A 21,428-nucleotide genomic window follows, 5' to 3' on the forward strand; every position below is an offset into this window, starting at 1 on the left:
GCAGGTCTGCTGTTCACGCAGGAGGAAGCAGCTCCCGGCTGGAGGTGGGGGGCCGCCTAAGCCACCTCCTCACTGCCCTGGGCCTCCTCAGGACCATTTTCTCACCCCCGCCTCCATTCCTGCCCCTTCCACCAAGCCCTCCACCAGGTAATAAGGAAGAGAAGAGGGTCCTCCCCCACCAGACGGTCCGTCCTGCCCCCCAGCGGCAGGTGGGAGCTACAGCAGGCAAGGTAGCTGGAGGGAACCAACACGTATCCAGCTGCCTGATCCTCCACTCAACCCTCACAGCAATAAAGTCAATATTTTCATCTCCATTTTCCAGATGAGGAAACTGAGGCTTCGAGAGGTCTGAAGCGTTTTGCCCAAGGGCTAGTAAGTGGCAGAGCCTGAGGCTGCCTGACTCCATGGATGAGGCTCTCAAATGCCCGGCCACTGCCTCCCCTGCAAGACCAGCAACCAGCGCCCAACAGCCTGCTCACCAGCCCCAGGCAAGCGGGTAGATGTGTGCTCACCACCCCTGCTCCTCAGCCATGAACGTGCTCCCCGCCGATGGCGGAGTGGACCTCCCCTGCCCAGGCTGTGGGAGCTGCCCCCGAGAAGCTGCTCTTTCTCTGGCTGAAGATGCATCTCCAGGAACTTAATCCTGGGAACGCAGCCAGCCCAGGATGCTTTGTTTTCCCCTCCCGACCTCCGCAGCCACCGCCACCGCCACCGCCCGTCCACCACGCACCTACCACCTTTACTGTTTTTGTTATTTTTGTTGGTGGTGGTTTAGCCCCTCGGTCGTGTCTGACTCTTGCAACCCCGTGGACTACAGCCTGCCAGGCTCCTCTGTCCATGGGATTCTCCAGGCAAGAATATTGGAGTGGGTTGCCATTTCCTTCTCCATTTGTTGTTGGGGTATTATTTTAACTTCAAGTGTATGACTTACAGGAATCATTGCATAAGGTGACCTCTCCCTATGACAGCAAACCAGAACAATGTTTTTCCAAGTTCTCCGTCGGTGACCCGTTGTAAAAGCACCATTTTACATTGTTACACACACACACACACACACACGTACATGGGTGCATGTGTGAAACTAAATTTCATGGATCGGCACTTTCCTTTCTTACCTGCAATAACCTGGCTTTAAAATTTTCATCCTTTGTAACTTTATATTTTTCAAAATGCTAGTTACAAACCACTACGTTCATTTTGTGGTATACTCATGTGTCAGAACCTGGCATTGGAAGGACATGTGCCCAGACCCCGAAGCTGTTGTGGGGGGCAGTTCAGAGCACTGTCCAGCCACTTCTCAGAGGGTTTCATTTCTCAGGGGGTCATTCACAGGCTGATCTTTGATTTGTTAGGAGGAAGAGCTTTTCACAAGAAAGGAAGCCCACTTGTAAAGGGAATGCAAAGGACTATCGTATTTTAAAACAGGACTGGTTCCCATTCTGGACTTGTCATTGCTTGGGGAGGTTTGCCCGGCTTCTCTCTCCTATGGTAATTGAGACCTTCATCCACTAAAACAGACTGGCAAAACCAACAGTGAATCTGACAAGTGATAGGAAATCTGCATTATGACATGAAAATGGACTTGGTATGCAATGATTCACTTTTATTTATTGGTCACTCTTGATTAAATAATATTTTACTTGAGGCTCAGAGCTATGAATCCACTCAGCAGAAAGGCTGATCACCACAGTATTTAATTGTCCAAATCCTGTTTATATGAAGGTTTTTAATGGATTTGTTGTCCAAAGTCTTTCAGTCTCTTGGAAAAATAAATCACTGGCTTAAAAAAAAAAGGAACTAGCTTTCCTTTATGCTCCACTGATGATGTCCCATAAGCCCAGAGCACACTGTCCATAAAAAACAAGTGCCCACACATTGTTAGGAGGTGTCTTACTCAGCTCAGTATAAAGAAAAATCTTTCACTGGTGCTTGGAATGATTCTGATTTATTGGGTTCTGACCCAAATTGCTGTGGGTGGCTCCAGAAAAGAGAGATGGATGCCAGGCCTATGTTCCAGAAGAATACCTTGTGTCCTGGTGGTGGGTCTGCCCTGACTGGCGAGGGTGGTGGGTAAACGCATGCCCTTCTGGCTTGCTGGAGGCAGGTCTCTGATTCAGTGGTGATGAAATGCCACACCCAGTATATTAAGGATGATGTAAGGGCATGATCTATCTATTACAGCCTCTCAGAGGGGCTTCTAGGAAGGCAATACTGATTCCCTAATTCCTCCATATGCAACAAGAGGAGAGCCCAGAATGTTCTGAAGGAAACCAGTGAGAGCCCGGGCTTCCCTGGTGGCTCAGATGGTAAAGAATCTGCCTGCAATGTAGGATACCCAGGTTCGATCCCTGGGTCAGGATGATCCCCTGGAGAAGGGCACGGCAAAACCCACTTCAGTATTCTTGCCTGGAGAATTTCATGGACAGAGGAGCATGGCGGGCTACAGCCCATGGGGTCGCAAATAATTGGACATGACTGAGAGACTAACAGTGAGAGCCAGTGAGCCAAAATTAGGGTACCGTGGTCCTTCCTCTTGTGTGATTTGGGTTTCTAGACCTGTGGATGGTTTTTCAAGGCCGTTTCCTCTATGAGGAAGGGGCCGTGCACTCTTGGCCTTCCTCTTTCTGGTCCCAGTTTCAATCCCCATAGCTTCTCCTCCATGGCTCCTGGCTTCTTTCCAGAACATGGAGCAGCAGCCTGTCTGAGTGCTCAGCCTGAGAAGACCTCCAGGTTGGCAGGCATTGGAAAAGGGTCAGATAAGTGGACCCAAGGAACACACAAGGTCCGTTTGTTTTTTTTTGCATCATGTTAGTAGCTTAGTCGTGTCCGACTCGTTTGTGAGTCCATGGACTGCAGCCCCGCCAGGCCCCTCTGTCCTTGGAATTTTCCAGGTAAGAATACTGCAGTGGATTGCCATTTCCTCCTCCAGGGCATCTTCCCAACCCAGGGCTCAAATCTGTGTCTCCTGCATTGGCACGCAGATTCTTTACTGCTGAGTCACCTGGGAACACCAAGAAAGAGACAGAGGTGCTGAATCATTATGTGCCACAGCAAACTTATGCTGGGTGAAGCTTCATTTTTTTCCTTTTAGAACCCTGAGGAATTCTCTGCCCAGCCACCCACCCCCAAAATAAATACCCACTGCTGGACCAGCCTCCTTCCTCCTCCCGGAGCACAGAGTTCTGAGCTGCCACAGAGAGATCTGTCCCCATGCCCAGCAAGTAGTCCCAGTCATACAGAAAAGCTGCTCCCTGCACCAGGCTGTCTCCGCAGCTGCTTGCTGTTTAGCTGAGTCCTATCAAAGCAAAGGCCTGGGAAGCCACCCTCTTCTCTTAGACGGTCAAAAACAGAGCTGTGGGCTTACTTCATCCAGCCACTTGCAAAATGCAATTAGGGGAGGCTTCGCCAATTCACTTAGAGAAGACTTCCATTTAGAATGAAGAAGCATGGCTTTACATATTCTCATTAAAGAAAACCAGATTAAACTCCCATTTGCCCCCCACCCATAACACGTATTCCTATCTGATGAGACAGAGGGGGCCGCCCCTGTCTTTTCTCTCCAGGGCCCTCTAAACAACGCTTTCCAGATACCAAGGCAACTCACCATCCCTCTGACTCCGCCTTCCTGCTACAGCATCTCTGGTACCAACTTGGAGCTGACGGCCAGCCCTGCCTGAGCTCCCTGGTTGACTGTATCCCCTGCCTGGTGGTGCCTTTGCCGCCCGCTGGGTGGGCAGGTGTCCACAGAGGCCCCCATCTTTCCTGTTCGGCCACGTCTCAGCATCCGGAGGCCCCGTGCTGTGATGGGTGGGGCTCTCACACTGGAAGATGGAGGGTCCCTTGGGACCTCATTCTCTTTGATTAGAAAGTGTGGTTTCTGCTGATGGTGACTGCGTGCCTGCTGTGTGGGACGAATCAGAGTCAGGACGCAAGACGACCGCCAAAGCGGCCTCTGTACATGTGATGAAGTGTGAGGATGCTGTGGCCGCCAGTGAGTCTAAAAGGATCATTTCTTTAGGAAATGGCAGAAAGTGTATCCTGGATATGAGACAAAGCAAACGTAAACCCAGAGGATGAACACTTAGGCTCCTCTCAAAAGGCATCTCTGCTCAAAATGCAGAATCCAGAACATCAGGGGGCCCTGAGCGAGGGGCTTCAGGGCCAGACCAAGAGGTCTTGGAGGCAGGGGTCAAAGGTCACAAGTCAGATCACTAAATACCAGGCTTGGTGCATGAGTACGTTTGGAGCAAAAATGAAAAGCATCTGTGTTTACAGTGAAAACTCTGCCTCGTGTGCTTTGAGATGGGGAAGCTCGGGCAATCTTCGCTTCTGTTAATGCACTGTGAGCTCCAGAATGAGCACCAATTTGATGAAACACCTCTATAATCAGACTTTTAAAATAAGAGTCACGCTGTATCTTTAAAGGCATAGGCCAAGCCATGCCCCTGCTTGTGCCCTAACTAGGCTGCAGGGCAAAGAATGAGGCCCAGTTCGTCCCCTGACACCAGACACCTACAGCTCTGGGCCCCGGGGACCCCTATTCGGCGACTCCAATTCCAGGTGCGGACAGAAGGGGTGTTTCATCAGCAGCTCCCCCATGGGATTCCCACGTGTGGCCAGAGACATGGCCTCTGCCTCTTGCGGTGAATGGACAGCTGGATTTTCCTGGGGGGGTCCTGTGTTGACATCAGAGGTCAGCCTGCCTTAGCAAGGGAGGACTGGAGTAAAGTCTCAGAAAATCCAGTGTCCGGGGCTCCCCTGGTGGTCCAGGGGTAAGAATCTGCCTGCCGATGCAGGGGACACGGGTTCCATCCCTGATCCAGGGTGATCCCACGTGCCGTGGAGCAACAAAGCCCGTGAGCCACAACTACTGAGCCCACGCCCTGGAGCCCGGGCTCTGCCGCGAGAGAAGCCGCCTCAGTGAGACGCCTGCACGCTGCAGCGGGGACTAGCCCCCGCGCTCGGCAATTAGAGAAGGCCTGCACAAAGCAACGAAGACCCAGCGCCGACAAAAGCAAAATAAGTAAGTTTAAAAAAAACCTCCTAGGTCGGAACAGAAGCAGCCTCCCAGCACGGTCAGGACACTAGGGCACCGGGGAGAGGCTGGGTCAGTGAACTCGAGTTTCAAGGCTCGAGAAGGACAGAGGCGGCAGGAGGTGTGGGCATTGCCGAATTCGACCACCCCAAGGGGAAGACCTGCTCGTGGAGGGTCTGCACACATCACCGAAACCACAGACCTTCCTTCCAGATCCCACTGTGCTCAGGCACCGAGTCCCGTCCTGGACCAAGCACACGGACGTCTCCTCTACCTGGAAATGGTGCTCATTTCGCCTTCTTCCTTGTTGCCACGTGCTCCCTGCCAGAGAAGCTGAAGGCCAGGTAAACAGCCAACATCCGGCCGCAGAAGCAGACTCAGGGGTCTGAATAATTCACAGATTTAAACCATCCATCCCTGGCCTCGTCCCCAAACCAATGGGTTTCTAGAGGAAGCGAGTGAAAATCGCTCAGCCGTGTCTGACTCTTTGCAACCACATGGACTATAGCCCCACCAGGCTCTGTCCATGGGATTCTCCAGGCAAGAACACTGGAGTGGGTGGTCATGCCCTCCTCCAGGGGTTTCTAGAGGAAAGGTCTGCTCAAATGCAAAGCATGCAGATGAAACCTCCACCATACAGCTTTCCTGCATCTTCCCAGCTGGAAGCGAGCTCTCAGTTCCTGAACAGAGCAGCTGTATCTCCCACCCAGTATTACATTTTCTGGAGCACGTGCCTCAGAAACTCCCCGGATCTATAACCAGAGGCTATAGAGCAAGTAGGTCCACATTTTATAAAGCTTGGCATCTTTTGCAGTAACATGAGGCCTTGTGTATGGAGGGCATTCACAACTATTCTTCGCATAGGTGAATGAATAAATGAATGAACCACTTTAGCTATCATAAAGGATCCAGAAGAACAGAACTCAGAGCCCTCATAAGACAGAGCTCTTTAAAAATATAACTAAGTAGCTCAGATAACTCACTCTCAAGTGGAAAAGTCAGGGCCTCCAATCTCTCCCAGTATGAAATCTTTAGGTTCCCTGGTGGTTTAGAAGTAAAAAATCTGCCTGCCAATGCAGGAGACCTGGGTTTGATCCCTGGGCTGGGAAAATCCCTTGGAGAAGGGAGAATACCCACTCCAGTATTCTTGCCTAGGAAATCCCATGGACAGAGGAGCCTGACAGGCTACAGTCCATGGGGTTGCAAAGAATCAGACACAACTTAGCAACTAAACAATAACAAAATGAAAATCTTTTAAAGCCTATGGTCTCAGCTTAGAGGTGGGTGAGACCACACCCCCCAGCACGTGCCCAGCTTACTGAGCTTCTGCCTGGGGTCCCTCGGCTGGTGGACGGGCTCCATTCAGCAAGGGCCCCGGCTCAGTGGTTTCCCACACACGACACCCCCATGTGAGCCTTCGTTCAGAGGCTCCTCTTCCTGCTGGGAGACCCCTTCCCGCCCTTCCTCCCATCTCTTGACATCTTCTCAACCAACCAAAAGTTTGGACCCAAAATCAGTGAATATGGGTATACATATAAAACTGGGCCTGACTACCCCAGGATATAGGACACAGGACAGCCGATATCTGCCCCAGGACTGACCTGTATCAGGGAGTCAAGAAGCAGGTAAGACTACAGACAGCAGCTGAGCGAATGTCTACTTAGGGCAGATGCTGCAGGTTCCATTTCTAATCTTAGCCTAGCAGGTAACCTTACCTGTAACCTATCTGTTTCTGGCCTCTAAGTCTACACCACCTTAAAAAGGCAGGTGTGTCTGGTTTCCATAAGCCTCTAAAAGGAGGAGGATGCTGAACAGAAGATGCTGAGATGCTGAATAGAGGAAAGTGTTGTCAAATCGGAGACTGCTCTTTCCAACGACAGTACTTATTATTACTCTAATATCTCTCCCCTATGATTGTCAAGCCTCTGGGGACCATCGCTGTCAGGGATACCTACTGGGGATGCAGCCCAAATGTTCATGGCTGTGAAGGGCCACTTGGCATTAGCCTGAGATGTGAAGAGTGCTCTTCATGAGTGCAGTTGACCTTAGGGATAGCGAAGCAGACTCCGGGCAACAATACACCAATTAGAAGGTGGGCACTAGGGCATCAGAGCCTTAGGGACTTAGGAAGAAGAGAGAAGGGAGAAGCAGATGAGTTTCATGGAGGCAGAGCGGGCTCACCTCACCCTGGTGCCAATGCAGTAATGGACCCTGCAGCCGGCTATGGGGACAGGCATGCCTGGCTCCCACCCGCTTTCACACTGACTGGCTCCCTGGGTATTCTTCCCCAGCTGTTCTAGGATGAATGACCCTCTCTGGGAAGACTGCCAGGCTAAGGTTAATGAGCAGAATCCTTGTTTCATCAGGCAAATACACACTGAAGGCCCACCCTGTGCAGGCAGGCAGTGCCAAGCCAGAGACTCGAGAGTAAATCCAGCAGAAAACCCTAGTTCAGGGCTTGAGGGCACGGACCCTGGGTTCAGACTGGGTCCAACCCTGGCTCTTCCATGAGCATGAATTCTGGCAAGGTATTTAACCTCCGGGTCTCAGTTTTCTCACCTGTAAAATGGGGTAATAATGGTCCCTCCCTGGTAGGGTGACTATAGGGGTTAAATGAGTTAGTCCAGGAAAAGAGGGGGGAGTAGAGTGTGGCCCACAGCACGTGCTAGATATACGTGTGTCTGTTATTTCCACTGCCCTCATGGGCTATGCAGAAGATCAACAGGGTACAAAGTCAAGTTTATCACACATTAGGTAGTAATAAGTGCCCAGGAAAAACTAAAGCAGGGAGGAGGACAGGAGTGTGTGTGTGGGGGGAAGGAGCTGTAACTCTGGGTGAGGAAAGGCCTCAGTGAGAAAAGGCTACCAGGGAGGGAGAGAGGGAGCCATGGCATGTCTAGAGGGAGAGCATTCCAGGCATTGGTGTGTTGGCTTAGTTGTTCAGTCATGTCTGACTTTTTGAAACCCCAAGGACTATAGCCCGCCAGGCTCCTCTGTCCGTGGAATTCTCCAGGTAAGGATACTGGAGTGGGTTGCCATTTCCTCCTCCAGGGAATCTTCCCGACCCAGGGATCCAATCCAAGTCTTCTTGCATTGCAGGCAGTCTCTTTATCGACTGAGCCACCAGGGAAGCTTACCAGGCAGTGGGCACAGCCCAGCAGAAAAGCCCAGAGGTGGGAGTGTGCCTGGGAGGACATGGGAGGAGGCCAGAGTGGCTGGTGGGGATGACAGAGAGGGGACAGGGGACAGAACCGAGGCGTGAGGGTGGGGACCGGGGAGCTCACCTGTGGCAGGACTCCGGGCTAAGGCGGCCGGCTCCCCTCCACCTCCGGCCTGTGGCTCCCCAGGGCAGGGCGGGCCAGGTGGACTCACCTGCTCCTGGTGCTGACACCCGATCCGCAGCAGCTGCGCGTGGTGCTCCTCCTGGAGTCGGGCCACCTCGGTCTCGAACTGCAGCTGCAGCCGCCGCTCCAGGTCCCGCAGCTCGGCCTCCTGCTGCCAGCCCAGGTTCCGCACCTCCGCCTCGCAGCGCCGCTCCAGCTCTGCCTTCTCCCGCTGCAGCTTCTCACACTTGGCCGCATGGAAAGCTGGGGGGGATGGACAGCGCACGGTCACAAACCTGCCAGGATGCGCCCAGAGCCTCGCGTCTGCAACCCCTGTGCTACAACATCAAGGTGTGGGCAGAAGGACCAGGGCAAGATCCCCTTCCTTCTGCAGAGCTTCATGGTTTGTAAGATGCTTCCCTGGGCTTCCCCAGAAGCTCAGTGGTAAAGACTCTACCTGCAAAGCAGGAGTGGCAGGAGACTCAGGTTCCATCCCTGGGTCAGGAAGATCCCCTGGAGGAGGGCATGGCAACCCACTCCAGTATTATTGCCTGAAGAATCACATGGACAGAGGAGCCTGGCGGGCTACAGTCCATGGGGTCTCAAAGAGTCGGACAGGACTGCAGGGACTTAGGACACACGCAAGCACACATAATGCTTTCCCACCTACAGCATCTGAGCCTCAACACAGACCCTGGATGTTGGGGTGAACCTGCTCCCAGGGAGCTCCTGTGACTGGCCCAAGGTCACACAGTGTGTAGAGTAAGAGCTGCAAAGGCAGGATATGTTTAAGGACACTATTTCCCTGGTGAAATGAGTGGTGGACAGGCTGGGTCTTGCTCTGTGTGCAGTGTATAAGAATATGGCCCAGCCCAGCAGCCTAATGCTGTCCCAAAGGCCTTCCTGGTCCAGGGCTTCAGTTGGCCTGTGTCCTGGGTCCCACTGTTTGACGGAGGATTCTGATACACAATCTGAGAAAGTTAGGATCCGCTGGTGTACTGAGAACAAGGTGGTGAGCTGCCCACGTCAGGTGTGGGCAATAAAAGGATATAATGTCTGTAGAGAATTTAAAAGCAATAACCAGACTGATCAGAAAAGCCCTCTGCTTTTTACTACCACCAGTGCCAGCAACTCTAAAGAATGCTGATGACAAAAGTACTTCTCAAAAGTCTTTGGTTGGTCTACAGTTTAAGCAATTGCTATACTCTTGAGGCTTTTAAAAACTAGTTTTGTATTTTATAAAAAATCACAAACAGAGGAAAGCTGGAAGTATTAATATGCACAAGGACATTATTGTACAGACTTTTTCTCCCCTGTGGACCGCAGTCCATGGGATCATGAAGAGTCAGACATGACTGAGCAACCAAACGATAACAACAATATACATGTCAGGATGAGTGTGCACTGGGCTTTCCACCACGGGTGGCAAGACTCGCTCGCTAACAAATACAGCAGGAACGGCAGAAGTAGACTGAGGTTTTCTGGTCCCTGGCAGTGAGATCATGGAAGAGGGAGGTCATGGGCCTCATAAAAACAGCCAGAACCTACCAGGAACTGAAGGTCACAGTGGCTCAGGCTTGGAGGCAGCGGTGAGGAATCACCTATGCCCCAGGGTCTGAATAGAGCTCCAGTTTTCCCCAAAGACCCTCCAACCTTGGCAAGTTGTTAGAATTTCACCAGGGACCCTAGTTAGTGAAAGAAACAACCAGGATCCACAGACTACGGAAGAGATGTACACGCAAAGACAGGTTTATCCTGGAGTGACTGGGCTTTAACAGAACGACCATGGAATATCCATTAAAAACAGTGCTCGATGGATTGAGACATAGTCAAACTGAGGCCAATAGAGGAGCAACATATATACATTTAAAAAAAATTCTTTTCCATTACGGTTTATCACAGGATAGTGAATATAGTTCCCCGTGCTATACAATAGGACCTTGTTGTTTATCCCATTTTATATGTAATAGTTTGCATCTGCTAATTCCAAACTCCCAGTCCATCTCTCCTCCCCACCTCCACACAAACAGCAATCATTTCACCTATACTGGGGGAAGGTGAAGGGTCCTCCGACAGAAAAGGATGGGGGATGGACAGGAGACACACGGTAACTATTGGTGAGCCTCGAGCAATGGGCTCCAGGGTAAGTGTCCGGGTGCACAGGGTCTCTTTGGAGAGTGCTCTTGTTTCTGTAATTCAGGTGAACTAAAGATCCAACCAGTCCATCCTAAAGGAGATCAGTCCTGGGTGTTCACTGGAAGGTCTGATGCTGAAGCTGAAACTCCAATACTCTGGCCACCTCATGCGAAGAGTTGACTCATTGGAAAAGACCCTGATGCTGGGAGGGATTGGGGGCAGGAGGAGAAGGGGACAACAGAGGATGAGATGGCTGGATGGCATCACCAACTCGATGGACGTGTGAGTGAACTCTGGGAGTTGGCGATGGACAGGGAGGCCTGGCGTGCTGTGATTCATGGGGTTGCAAAGAGCTGGACATGACTGAGCGACTGAACTGAACTTCATAGTCTTTGCCCCGTGTACCGTGCCACGGTGAATGGGATAAAAACAAAGCAGTGACAACAATGTTTGTATTTACAACAGGCCCACAAGGCAGTGCAGAGATGAAGCACAGTCTACAAACACAAGAACAGATGGTCGGCACCATTCATGATTCAATACATGCAGATCAAAGCAAGAGATTTTTTTTACCTCCAAGGTTGATCGAGATGAAATATTTTGATAATACAGGGAAGGTAGGAGAAAACTAGCCTTTGATGGAGCAACGGTGGGGGTATAAACTGAAGAGCTGCTTTGCAGGTTCAAGTTTTTTTCAAAATTGAAATCCTAGGGATGGGAGCTTGGGAAGGGTGACAGCTGAAAAGTTCGGGGTTTCTTTTTGGGGTCATGAAAATGTCCTAAAACAGATTATAGTTACAGCTGCATAACTCCGTGAATATACTAAGAATCACTGAATTGTTTTCAAACGGGCGAGCTGTATGGCATGTGAATTATATCTCAATAAAGTTTTTACCAAAAAGGGAAAGAAAATCTGCAAAATAACATGACAGGAAAAATATCTCAGAGGATAAATTTAGACGTGTTTGTAGAAGAAAAGTTCATATTTGGATTTTGAAACTCTGTATAATGATGATGAAGATGTATGTTGACAAAATAAAAACCTCACCACTACACTGTTTTATACACACACACAAATGCACACACATGGAATGTGGAGCTCGTGGAATCTGAGAACCATTCTTACTGTTTCTTAACTAGAAATACAGCACACTGCACTCAAATGAAAATAATAAAAAATGCTCACCATGTACTATTCTTTAACAAGTACTGTTTTATATGGGGAAAATGTACTTTTCATATATTAATACTAATATCAGTATCTTTAACTCTAGTAAATCTAAACAATAAGTTGATGATATAGATTGCATACATGGAATAAAACAGAAAAAAAGGTCAAGAAATGAATAACAACAAATCAGTTAACACTGGAGAAAAAAAAATTAAATGCACATATCTTTTAAGTCAACAATGTCACAAGAGAACCAAAAAAATCTGATGAAGGATAATTAGTTCAGCATGATTTGCCTTTGGGAAATAGTTGGTGGGGGGGCTAGTTAAATAAATGATGATAAGTCCACTATACACATAGGACAAATCCCATATTCAATGGGATACAGGTAACTAAAAAAAAAAAAAAAACAAGGTCAATCTTTTCCTGGAATGACCTGTAATACATCGTTAAACAAAAAAGGCAAGATGCAGGATGAGCAGGACAGCAGAATTCTACTTGTGATGGAAATGCATCTGTGTGTCTGACCTTCCATCTGTCCTTCCCCCCTCGGAGGTTGTATGCTTAATTGACAGGACTCACTTCCCAATGAACACCTGCAACAATATGTATATAAGAAAATCCTATGATTTGTTTGAATGTTTTATGAGTTAAAATATTTTTTAAATGACTACCATGATTAAGAAGACTGGGTTTGAAAAGGTTATGGTCTCCTGCAGTCAGAAAGGATAGGACACTTCCATCGAATGTGTGATTTTGTACATGTTTGCGGCGGGATGATTCAAGGCCTGGGATTCTATTTGCGGGGGCGGGGGGTCAGCAATGATTGATTGATTTTCATCCTAGAGCTTTTCCTGAACTGTACTGTTGCTTCAATAAATCATGAGCTGTGCGGCCTCAGTTATCACTGTTCAGTTGCTAAGTCATGTCTGACTCTTTGGACCCCATGGACCGTAGCAAGGCAGGCTCCTGTGTCCTTACTATCTCCCAGAGTCTGTGCAAATTCATGTCTGTTGAGTCAGTGATGCCATCCAACCATCTCATCCTCTGTTGCCCCCTTTTCCTTTTGCCTTCAGTCTTTCCCAGCATCAGGGTCTTCCCCAATGAGTTGGTTCTTTGCATCAGGTGGCCAAAGTAGTCACCTTTCCACATCTAGCACCAAGCCCCAAATTCCCAACAGCTATTATATACAAGAAGTGATATTCTATTCTTCCAATGACCCTGTGTCATAAGCCCCAGGCCTGCAGAAGATATTGGATAAGAGCTGCAGCTGAGGCACCAGGGAGCAAGTTCCAATAACAGAGTCCCTAAAGAAATAAACAGCCTCTTGCCTCTGGTAAATTCTCAAAAATGTATCTACTGGGGCATTTTGTACACAGAGGTTAAAGTAGGCTAATTTTTATGGGTAACCTCTGGAGCCTTGCATACATTCTTCCTTTATTTCTATTCATGAGAAAACATTTAGTACTTTATAATGTGAGAGGCAAACACACCAATAATAAATCCCTGGAACCTAAAATGCTGAGAAAATAGTTCCTAAAAGAACAGGATTATGACAGGCCAGGAGCACTGATTACATTTCTAATTCATAAGCATGAGTTTGAAAAGCAAAAACAGGATTAGAGTCTGCAGTAGTTTTCAATAATTGAACATATGTATGTATGAATATATAGAGTGCATGTATGTAGTACATACATACACACACACACCACAGTTCATAAATCAAAATTGAAGGGAAAAACTCAGTAAGAGCAATTTTCTTTACACAATTGCCCAAAATGTCCCTTGAATAATTACAACTTGTTACTGGAAAGAGGTAGCAAGGATCAGTAATTACCACACTAGACTTAAACTGAAGAAAAGAATCTGGTTGCAGTTCATGATAAAGCATAAGGAATAATATCATACTACCTTTTACATCACAGATAATGCTTAAGCTTTGACAATTATAAAATAAGTCATCTAAAAGGTGAAGACTGTATACAAATATGTGGAATTATTATAATAGTCACTGTTATGGGTTCAGTTGTGTCCCCCAGAATTTATATGTTCAAGTTCTAATCCCTAGTGCTTCAGAATGTGATCATGTTTGGAGACAGGATTTTTGCAGCTAATAAAGTTAAAATGAGGTCATTTATAGGGTCAGCCCCAATCCAATATGACTGAAGTCTAAGGACAGACACCTGCGGGGGGTGGGGGGGAAGGTAGCCATCTATAAACCAAGAGGAGAAGCCTCAGAAGAAACTCACCCTGCTGGCATCTTGATCTCGATTTCCAGCCTCCAGGATTGTAAGAAAATTAATTTCTGTCTTTTAAGCCCTCCAGCCTGCAGTACTTTGTACAGCAGCCTTAGTAAGTTAACAGTCAGTATTGTTACATATTGATAGGGGATCCCACAGTCAGATAAATGATTAAATTGTTTCTTTGAGATATGGGGAGTAATTGAAAAGACAAAATAACTTTCAAGGGAAAAAAATGTAATTTAAAAATTACCCATAATCTCATGACACAAAGAAAATGAAAACTTTCCACTGAAAATCCCTTCACAGCTGTTGCAGTAGTGTGACTTCAGTATCCCTGGTAGGAATTTTCCATGTCTTCCTGCTTAATATCTTTATGGTCCCCTCATATTTTCATGTGTGTGTGCTTAGTCACTCAGTTGTGTCCGACTCTTTGCAACCCCATAGGCTGTAGCCTGCCAGGCTCCTCCGTCCATGGAATTCTCCAGGCAAGAATACTGGAGTGGGTAGACTTTCCCTTCTGCAGGGGATCTTCCCAACCCAGGGATTGATCCCAGGTCACCCACATTGCAGGCGGATTCTTTACCATCTGAGCCACCATATTTTCATGTGGATGCACTGTAATTTATACATCCTTAGTATTGGACATTTGATTTGTGTCACTCACATTTTTTTTTTTTTTTTTTGCTTTCTTCATTAGGATACATTCTTAAGAGTGGAATTATGTGGGCTTAAAGATTATAGCATCTTTGTAAACTTCAGTTGATTGTGTGTGTGTGTGTGTGTTTGGTCCTTTTTGATGGCAGTGATCCTGTGACAAATCTGTGTCCACCAGGGGGAACTATAATGCCTGGAAAAGCCCTCTGGTGGCAAAGGCCTCTGTCCACTCTTATCAGATCACAGCGACCCACGGCAGGCGGCAGGCTCAGTCCATGAAACATGCTGCCTGGGATCCTCGGCCACACTGCCCTCTACTGCCCTCTTTTTTTTAAGGACCTTCTTTTTGATGAAAATGTCAAGAAGAGACTTCCCTGGTGGCTCAGATGGTAAAAGCGCCTGCCTACAGTGCGGGAGACCCTGGGTTCAATCCCTGGGTTGGGAAGAGCCCCTGGAGAAGGAAATGGCAACCCACTCCAGTGCTCTTGCCTGGAAAATCCCATGGACGGAGGAGCCTGGTAGGCTACAGTCCATGGGGTCACAAAGAGTTGGACATGACTGAGCAACTTCACTTGGTCAAGAAGAGAGACAAGGAGGGGCTGAGACGGAGGAAAGGTTCAGGGACTAGGAGTAGAAATGTGGGTGAAAGGCCAGGGTGGGGAGTCGGGGGTCTCTGGGCATCTCTGCAGGTCCACACAGTATCCCCAGGGCCCTGGACCAAAGAGCTGGCATTAGTGCAGTGCCTCCTGGGTACTATGCAACTGGCATGCCCTGGGCCCCAGGTGGGTGTTCAGTAGGACAGGAGGTTTGAGAAGGGATAACTCAAGGATCCAAGGCCTCCACGGGAGGGGGCGAGGCTTGCAGAGCAGGGGCTGGAGCCCGGGTCCCTCCGCACCTGGGTGGGAGTGACTGCTGCACCAGGGTTTCAATGTCTCAGAGGTGAGGCTTTGGTAAATCAGCCTTCAAGCCCTCACTGCTGAGAATTGCAGCACATCTCTTTACCCATCCGCCTCCCTCACCAGCGGGCAGGGACAGAGTCAGAGACGCTTGAGTATTTGTGGTCAGACAGGCAGGCGGACTATCAACAGACAGTAGTTGAATTTACTGAGCAGCTGCTACATCCCATGCCCAATCGTGCGGTGAGAACCAGACTCACTGCCAGGAGGGTAAATAAAGACACAGGCAGAAGTTTTAAACAGCAAGATGTCAGATCATGAAAACCTGAGATAACAGCAGTTGGAGAAAGTAAAATGAGAGCAATGTTAGGGGATGGCGGATGCAGGGGGCACCTGAGAAAACCCCATCCAGATGGATGTGAATGATGGGGAAGGGGAGGGGCCCAGAGAGCTGGAGGGAGGGGGTTCCAGGAGGAAGAACCGCAAGAGCAAAGGTCCTGAGCTGGGAACACGGGGCTCACTTAAGGGACAGGAAGATAACAAGGGGCCTGAGGGTCCGTGATGGAGACAGTGGAGGTGGGGAGAGGTGGTGTCGGATCTCACGAGGCCCCTGGTCCCCAGGGAGGAGTGAGGCTTGTACTCCAGTAACTGGAAAGGGCCCCCCTACCCCTCAACAGTCTTAAACTTGGGATAACAGGAGCTCATGAAGCGTTGATTACAAGAGTGCCCTGGAGGCTGCAATGGTGAATGGGCTGGCGGAGGCAAGGAGAACAGAGCGGATGACATGTCTGGGGTCCAGGTGGACATAACCCGGGGCTGAAGCTGCAGTCCTGGGTGGGTATGCAAAGCATTTGGGAGGCAAAGCCACCTGCACTTGCCCCTGGCTTGGATGAGGGAGGTGAGGGAAGGGCAGGGATCGGACCCGAAGATGACTCAGGCAATTGGTCTGAGTGATTTGGGTGGTGGTGCCCTTTAAGAAGAGGAGTAACATCAGAGGAGGAGACCCACTGGGGAGACAAGCACACACTAGACACCAAATAAATCTCCACGGAACTAACAGCCAGATTTATGTACATATAAGGGCCCCTGGTTCACAAATGTGATGGCGGATTCGCCTCTGGTCCACGGTACTTAGGAAAGGCTTTTCTGGATGTTGTCAATTAGTATGAAAAACATGAAATCAAAACTGCTGAATTTTGACAAGTTTTGTGACATGTTAGTGATGAACGGTAATATTCCATTTCACATGGGCATGTGCTGTGGTCTATTCTATAAAAGTGTTGAAATCTTAAAAGCATGAGACCTCAGGGTAGACTCTCATTATTAAATCTTCCCCAGTGAAGTGGGGCTGGATTGACAGATGTGTTTTCTCCTCTCCATGGATGTGTAAATGGTTAGTGGGAAGATATAAGACGTGTGGCTGCAGTAAGATGAAGCGCATTTTCCAGCTGCTAGGCATTCCCAGTGCTACAGAACAAACACAGAAGAGTTCTTATCAAGGTGACGCTTTGAAGTGCATTAACAAGGGTCTTCCCTGGCTGTCCAGTGGTTAGAACTGTATGCTTCCACTGCCAAGGGCCCAGGTTCAATCCCAGGTCAAGGACCTAAGACCCCACAAGGCTCGGGGCATAGCCACAAAATAAAAAGTGCATTAATACTTTACTTACCTGTGGGTCACACTATGGGAACATGGCCCCCAAACTGGATGACTGCATATAGGAGCCTCAAGATCCCCAAATACGTGCCCTGAAGTGCCCACTCACGTCCCACCCCTACACTACTTAAACTTCCGCACAGTGACGGTGAACAACCCTTCCCATGGACGGAATCCAGACCGCCAGCATGTCCAGATTAGGAGGGGTGGGGAGGCAGGGTGGGGGAGTGACAGCCCAGGACAGGAGGTGGGCAGGTCACACCTGGAAGGGGCAGGAGACAAAGGCAGGTGGGGGAGGGCAGGAAGAGTCCAGGTCTTCCCGGGTCCTGCAGACACCAGCGGTGGGAATTTTGGCAACTAACTCAACCTCTCTGGATCTGAGATTCTCACCTGGAAAATGAGGAGGTGGGGCACTGCTACCAGCTGAAGTGTATACCCCTAGGGTCACGGGGTGAAGCCACACTCCCCAGGACCTCAGAGTGTAACCGTATTTGGAGGTGGGGGTACTTGAAGAGTTGATTAAGTTCAAATGAGGCCAGGAGGGTGGGGCCCTAGTCCAACATGATTGGTGTCCCTCTTGGAGGAGGAGGAGCCACTGGTGAGGTCTCAGAGGCCAGGTGAGAACACAGCAAAGGGGCGTCCTTCCACAGGCCAAGGACAGATGCTGTAGCAGCCAAACCAACCAAACCAACTCTGCCAGCCCCTGGCCTGCACTTCAGCCTCCAGAACCGAGAGAAAATAAATGCCTGTGTTTAAGCCCTCGGGCCTGGGTATTATTTTGTGACAGCAGTCTGAGCCGGCTAACACAGGCACCCTGAGTGTGAAGCCCCCTTCTGCCCCTGCCTTCTAGAATTCTATGGATATTGTAATGGTGACTGAGGGTCATCAAGGACAGTTTTCCACTGTGCTTTTTTAAAGAAGACCGGGAAGGCTATACTATTTTTATTATGATTTCCCTCTGAAATGGAGCCCTAAAGAGAGAAGCTTCATCTACAGAGAAAATGTGCTTTGCAGAATGACTCGCTGCCCAGCGACAGGAGACATTAGCAGTAACATCAATGACAACATCTCTGTGCTTCATTAATGAAGTTCTCTAACATACAATATTGGGGATTCCCTGGTGGCTCAGGGGCGAAGAATCCATCTGCCAATGCAGTAGACATGGGTTTGATCCCTGGGTTTGGAAGATCCCCTGGAGAAGGACTGGAAACCCACTCCAGTATTCTTGCCTGGGAAATCCCATGGACAAAGGAGCCTGGCGGGCTACAGTTCATGGGGCCACAAAAAAAATTGAACATGACTTAGTTACTAAACAACAACAACAAAATACACAATATTAATTTGCTTAATCTTTGCAGCCAATTTTAAAGCTGGAGAAAGCGGGCAGTTTTGCTCTGATTTTACAGAAGAGCAATGGAGGCTCAGAGGGGTTAAGTCACTTGTCCAGGCTGACCCGGCAAGAACTGCAAAGGTGGGATTCCCTCCAGGTGCCTTGAATCTCAGCAGAGCTCTTTCGAATACTAACACGGCTATTCTGCCTTAAGTTCTGGAAGAAAGGAAACAAAGAAGGAGAGGGAGAAACAGATACAAAAATCCCAACAAGGTTAAGGTGCTTTTCAAAGTCATAAATACTTGGAGCAATTTTTATGTGGTCTTAAGATAAAGGATGAGCCTTTCAACAAATGGATAATGACTGACCCTGTGTGTGAATGTAATTGCAATGCTTAGAAGTAACCTTCTTGGTCGAAGAGGAGAAAAACGTAACAGTGATTTGTAGGGGCAAAAGAGGAAAGAGGAAGTGGATTTAAGACGATGGTTATGATGGGAAGTTTTGAGGAGAGAAACAAATGCCGTCTACATGAGAGCTAATATGATACTACTGCCCATAAACGGGAAGCGGCTTTCCGGGGATCCTGCATGGCGCCTGCCCCTCCCTCTCCTCTGGGCTAATTTGGGCTACAGAGCTGGCAGAGCTCATCCAACACACCATGGGGACCTCTCTGAAGTCTGGCTATGGACAGGTCAGATGGTGGGTCCGTGTGGCTGCAGTGACCATTGACTGCTTTTAACTTTTTTCTCCTGTGCAAAACGGCATTGAAAAGATGACCCTTAAATTTTACCTCCAATTAATATTTGTTACATAAACTGGACAGTGTACACAATTCCCAGGTTGGACATCCCTTTTAGAAGGAGCTTTTAATAACTTTCTGAAAGTTGAGATTTCAGGCTCCTCTTTCATTGGGTAGAATCCACCCTACAAAGCTCTAACCAGTGAACTCCTGGGACCCTGCTCCTTCCTAAGCTTCCCAGCGAGGGGAGGCCCAGCCCATGGCATGGTGCTGACTGCCACCCTCTGTCCCATAGTCTGGGTGGCCGCATTCCCCTTAATTGCCCATGAGAGGAATAGAGACCAAGGGGCTACTGGGTAATATAGTTTAATCCATTTGATGGTGATGACAAATGCATGGCCGGGGTATTCTGTTTTCTCCATGGGACTTGGGGCATTTTCTCTGAGGTTTCCCTAGACTGATGATTATGTTTTATTTGTTGTTCGGGGGTTTCCTGCACAGGAATGAAGGGTTAATGTTTGAAATCCATAGAATCTAATTTTTAAAGAGGTGTGCATTTCCCCATGTACTCCTCCCAGCCTCTTGCTGTCTAACTTCCAAATATATCAAATCAACTCCAAGGAATTGTTTCTTGAATTGTTTCTACCCACTGATTTTAGGCACAGACACAGAAGAAGTTAAGGTTTTAGGCAATTTATAATAGCCCAAGAGTATTTTGTGATAAGTAGAAATATTTGTCTATTACCCTGGCTAGATCCTGTGCAACTTTCCTCTGTGGATATCCATCTCTTACTGCGATTCCAGGCCCAGGCAGATTTCCATAATTTCCCTTTTCCTTTTAAAAGGAGAGATGAAAAGGACACAAGTAGGACCTACTTCCAAGTAGGTAAAACCTGGGGACTCCCTGGACATCAAGAATGAAGGAGACAGAGAGGCAGAGATGGTAATCACCTCCACTGTCCAGGCTGACATCCTCTGCAAATTTTGGTGTCAACAACGGAGCTTAAAATTGTGGTTGAGCCTACTTGTCCCCCATCTCCTCCTCTTCTTTTATTCAAAATACTCTTTAAGCGTTAACAGAAATGACTGCCCAGCTGGACATATTACCTTTCTGTCTCCCTTGCAGCTCTGTGGGGTCACGTGACTATCCTTAAGTCAAGGGATGTGAAGAAGTGACGTGGCAACTTTTAGATCAGTGTCTTATGAGGGAGCTGCCTGCCCTCGACTCTGCCTCCTTCCCCCTCCCTCAGGCTGAAACCTGGGGCCTTTCCTAGGCAGACAAGGACACAAGAAAAATATCCCCTATCTTATTTATTCCATCGCATTTGGGTGTCTTTGTTACAGCAACTTAGCCTGTACTTGAAATAAATTAGGACTATAACAGAAGTGGTAATTCGGTTTTACTTTGAAGTAGATAGTGTGGGGTAGAGATTCCCAGGGGGCGCTAGTTGTAAAGAACCTGCCTGCCAATGCAGGAGATGCAAGAGATACGGGTTCAATCCTTGGGTCAGAAAAATCCCCTGGAGGTGGTCATGGCAACCCACTCCACTATTCTGGCCTGAAGAATCCCATGGACAGGGGAGCCTGGTGGGGTGCCGTCTCTAGTATAGCACAGCATCGGACAAGACTAAAAGTGACTTAGCACTCATACACACAGAGAGGATGGGGTAGGTGGAGATAACATGAATTGGCCTCAAAGAGCTGAAGTGCCTGTGGCTCACCAAGAGGTGACCTCAGGAGAGAACAGGGCCAGAGACATGGACCCGGGAGGGTGCAGCTTAGGGGGCAGTTGAAGCCACAGGGGTAGACTGAGATCACCAGGGAGACCACAGGGAGTCAGAAGGAAAAGGGGCTTGGAACAGCGTCAGGGACAAATATTTTAAAGAGAAAGTCACTAACTTAATTTCATGCTACTATCATTCGCCCCCATGCCCTCTTTTCCAACTGATTACAAACTCTTTGAATTCTTGGATTATAGCATACTGATCTCAAAATAAAATAAAATACCTAGAATACTTTTATGCAGAAAAGGCATTCAAATTTATCTTAGAAATGACACTGTTAAAATGCTTTGTATCTTAGCAATAGACTTGCTTTCAATTGTTTGATATTCGTGGCTGTATACTTAGGCATCCTGAGTCAGTACCCAAGTCTTGGAAACGAGAAGACAGACCAGGAACACAGTGAAGGTGGGGCTATGGTGGCCTTGAGGTGAAGGGGGCGGCTGCCATTCAGTAAAAAGACAAA

General features: G+C 48.5%; 1 protein-coding gene across 3 annotated transcripts in view; it reads right to left on the bottom strand.

Moving 5' to 3' along the window:
- MTUS2 (microtubule associated scaffold protein 2) overlaps window positions 1-21,428 on the bottom strand; it is a 388,875-nt gene that overhangs the window by 18,881 nt on the left and 348,566 nt on the right. For all 3 annotated transcript variants that reach the window (XM_070800225.1, XM_070800223.1, XM_019971462.2), the window contains one exon: window positions 8,408-8,622. In XM_070800225.1, the coding sequence (XP_070656326.1) occupies window positions 8,408-8,622 (215 nt within the window). The remainder of the gene's footprint in view (window positions 1-8,407; window positions 8,623-21,428) is intronic.

This window comes from Bos indicus, chromosome 12 (assembly GCF_029378745.1).
Source record: "Bos indicus isolate NIAB-ARS_2022 breed Sahiwal x Tharparkar chromosome 12, NIAB-ARS_B.indTharparkar_mat_pri_1.0, whole genome shotgun sequence".
Classification (NCBI taxonomy): domain Eukaryota; kingdom Metazoa; phylum Chordata; class Mammalia; order Artiodactyla; family Bovidae; genus Bos; species Bos indicus.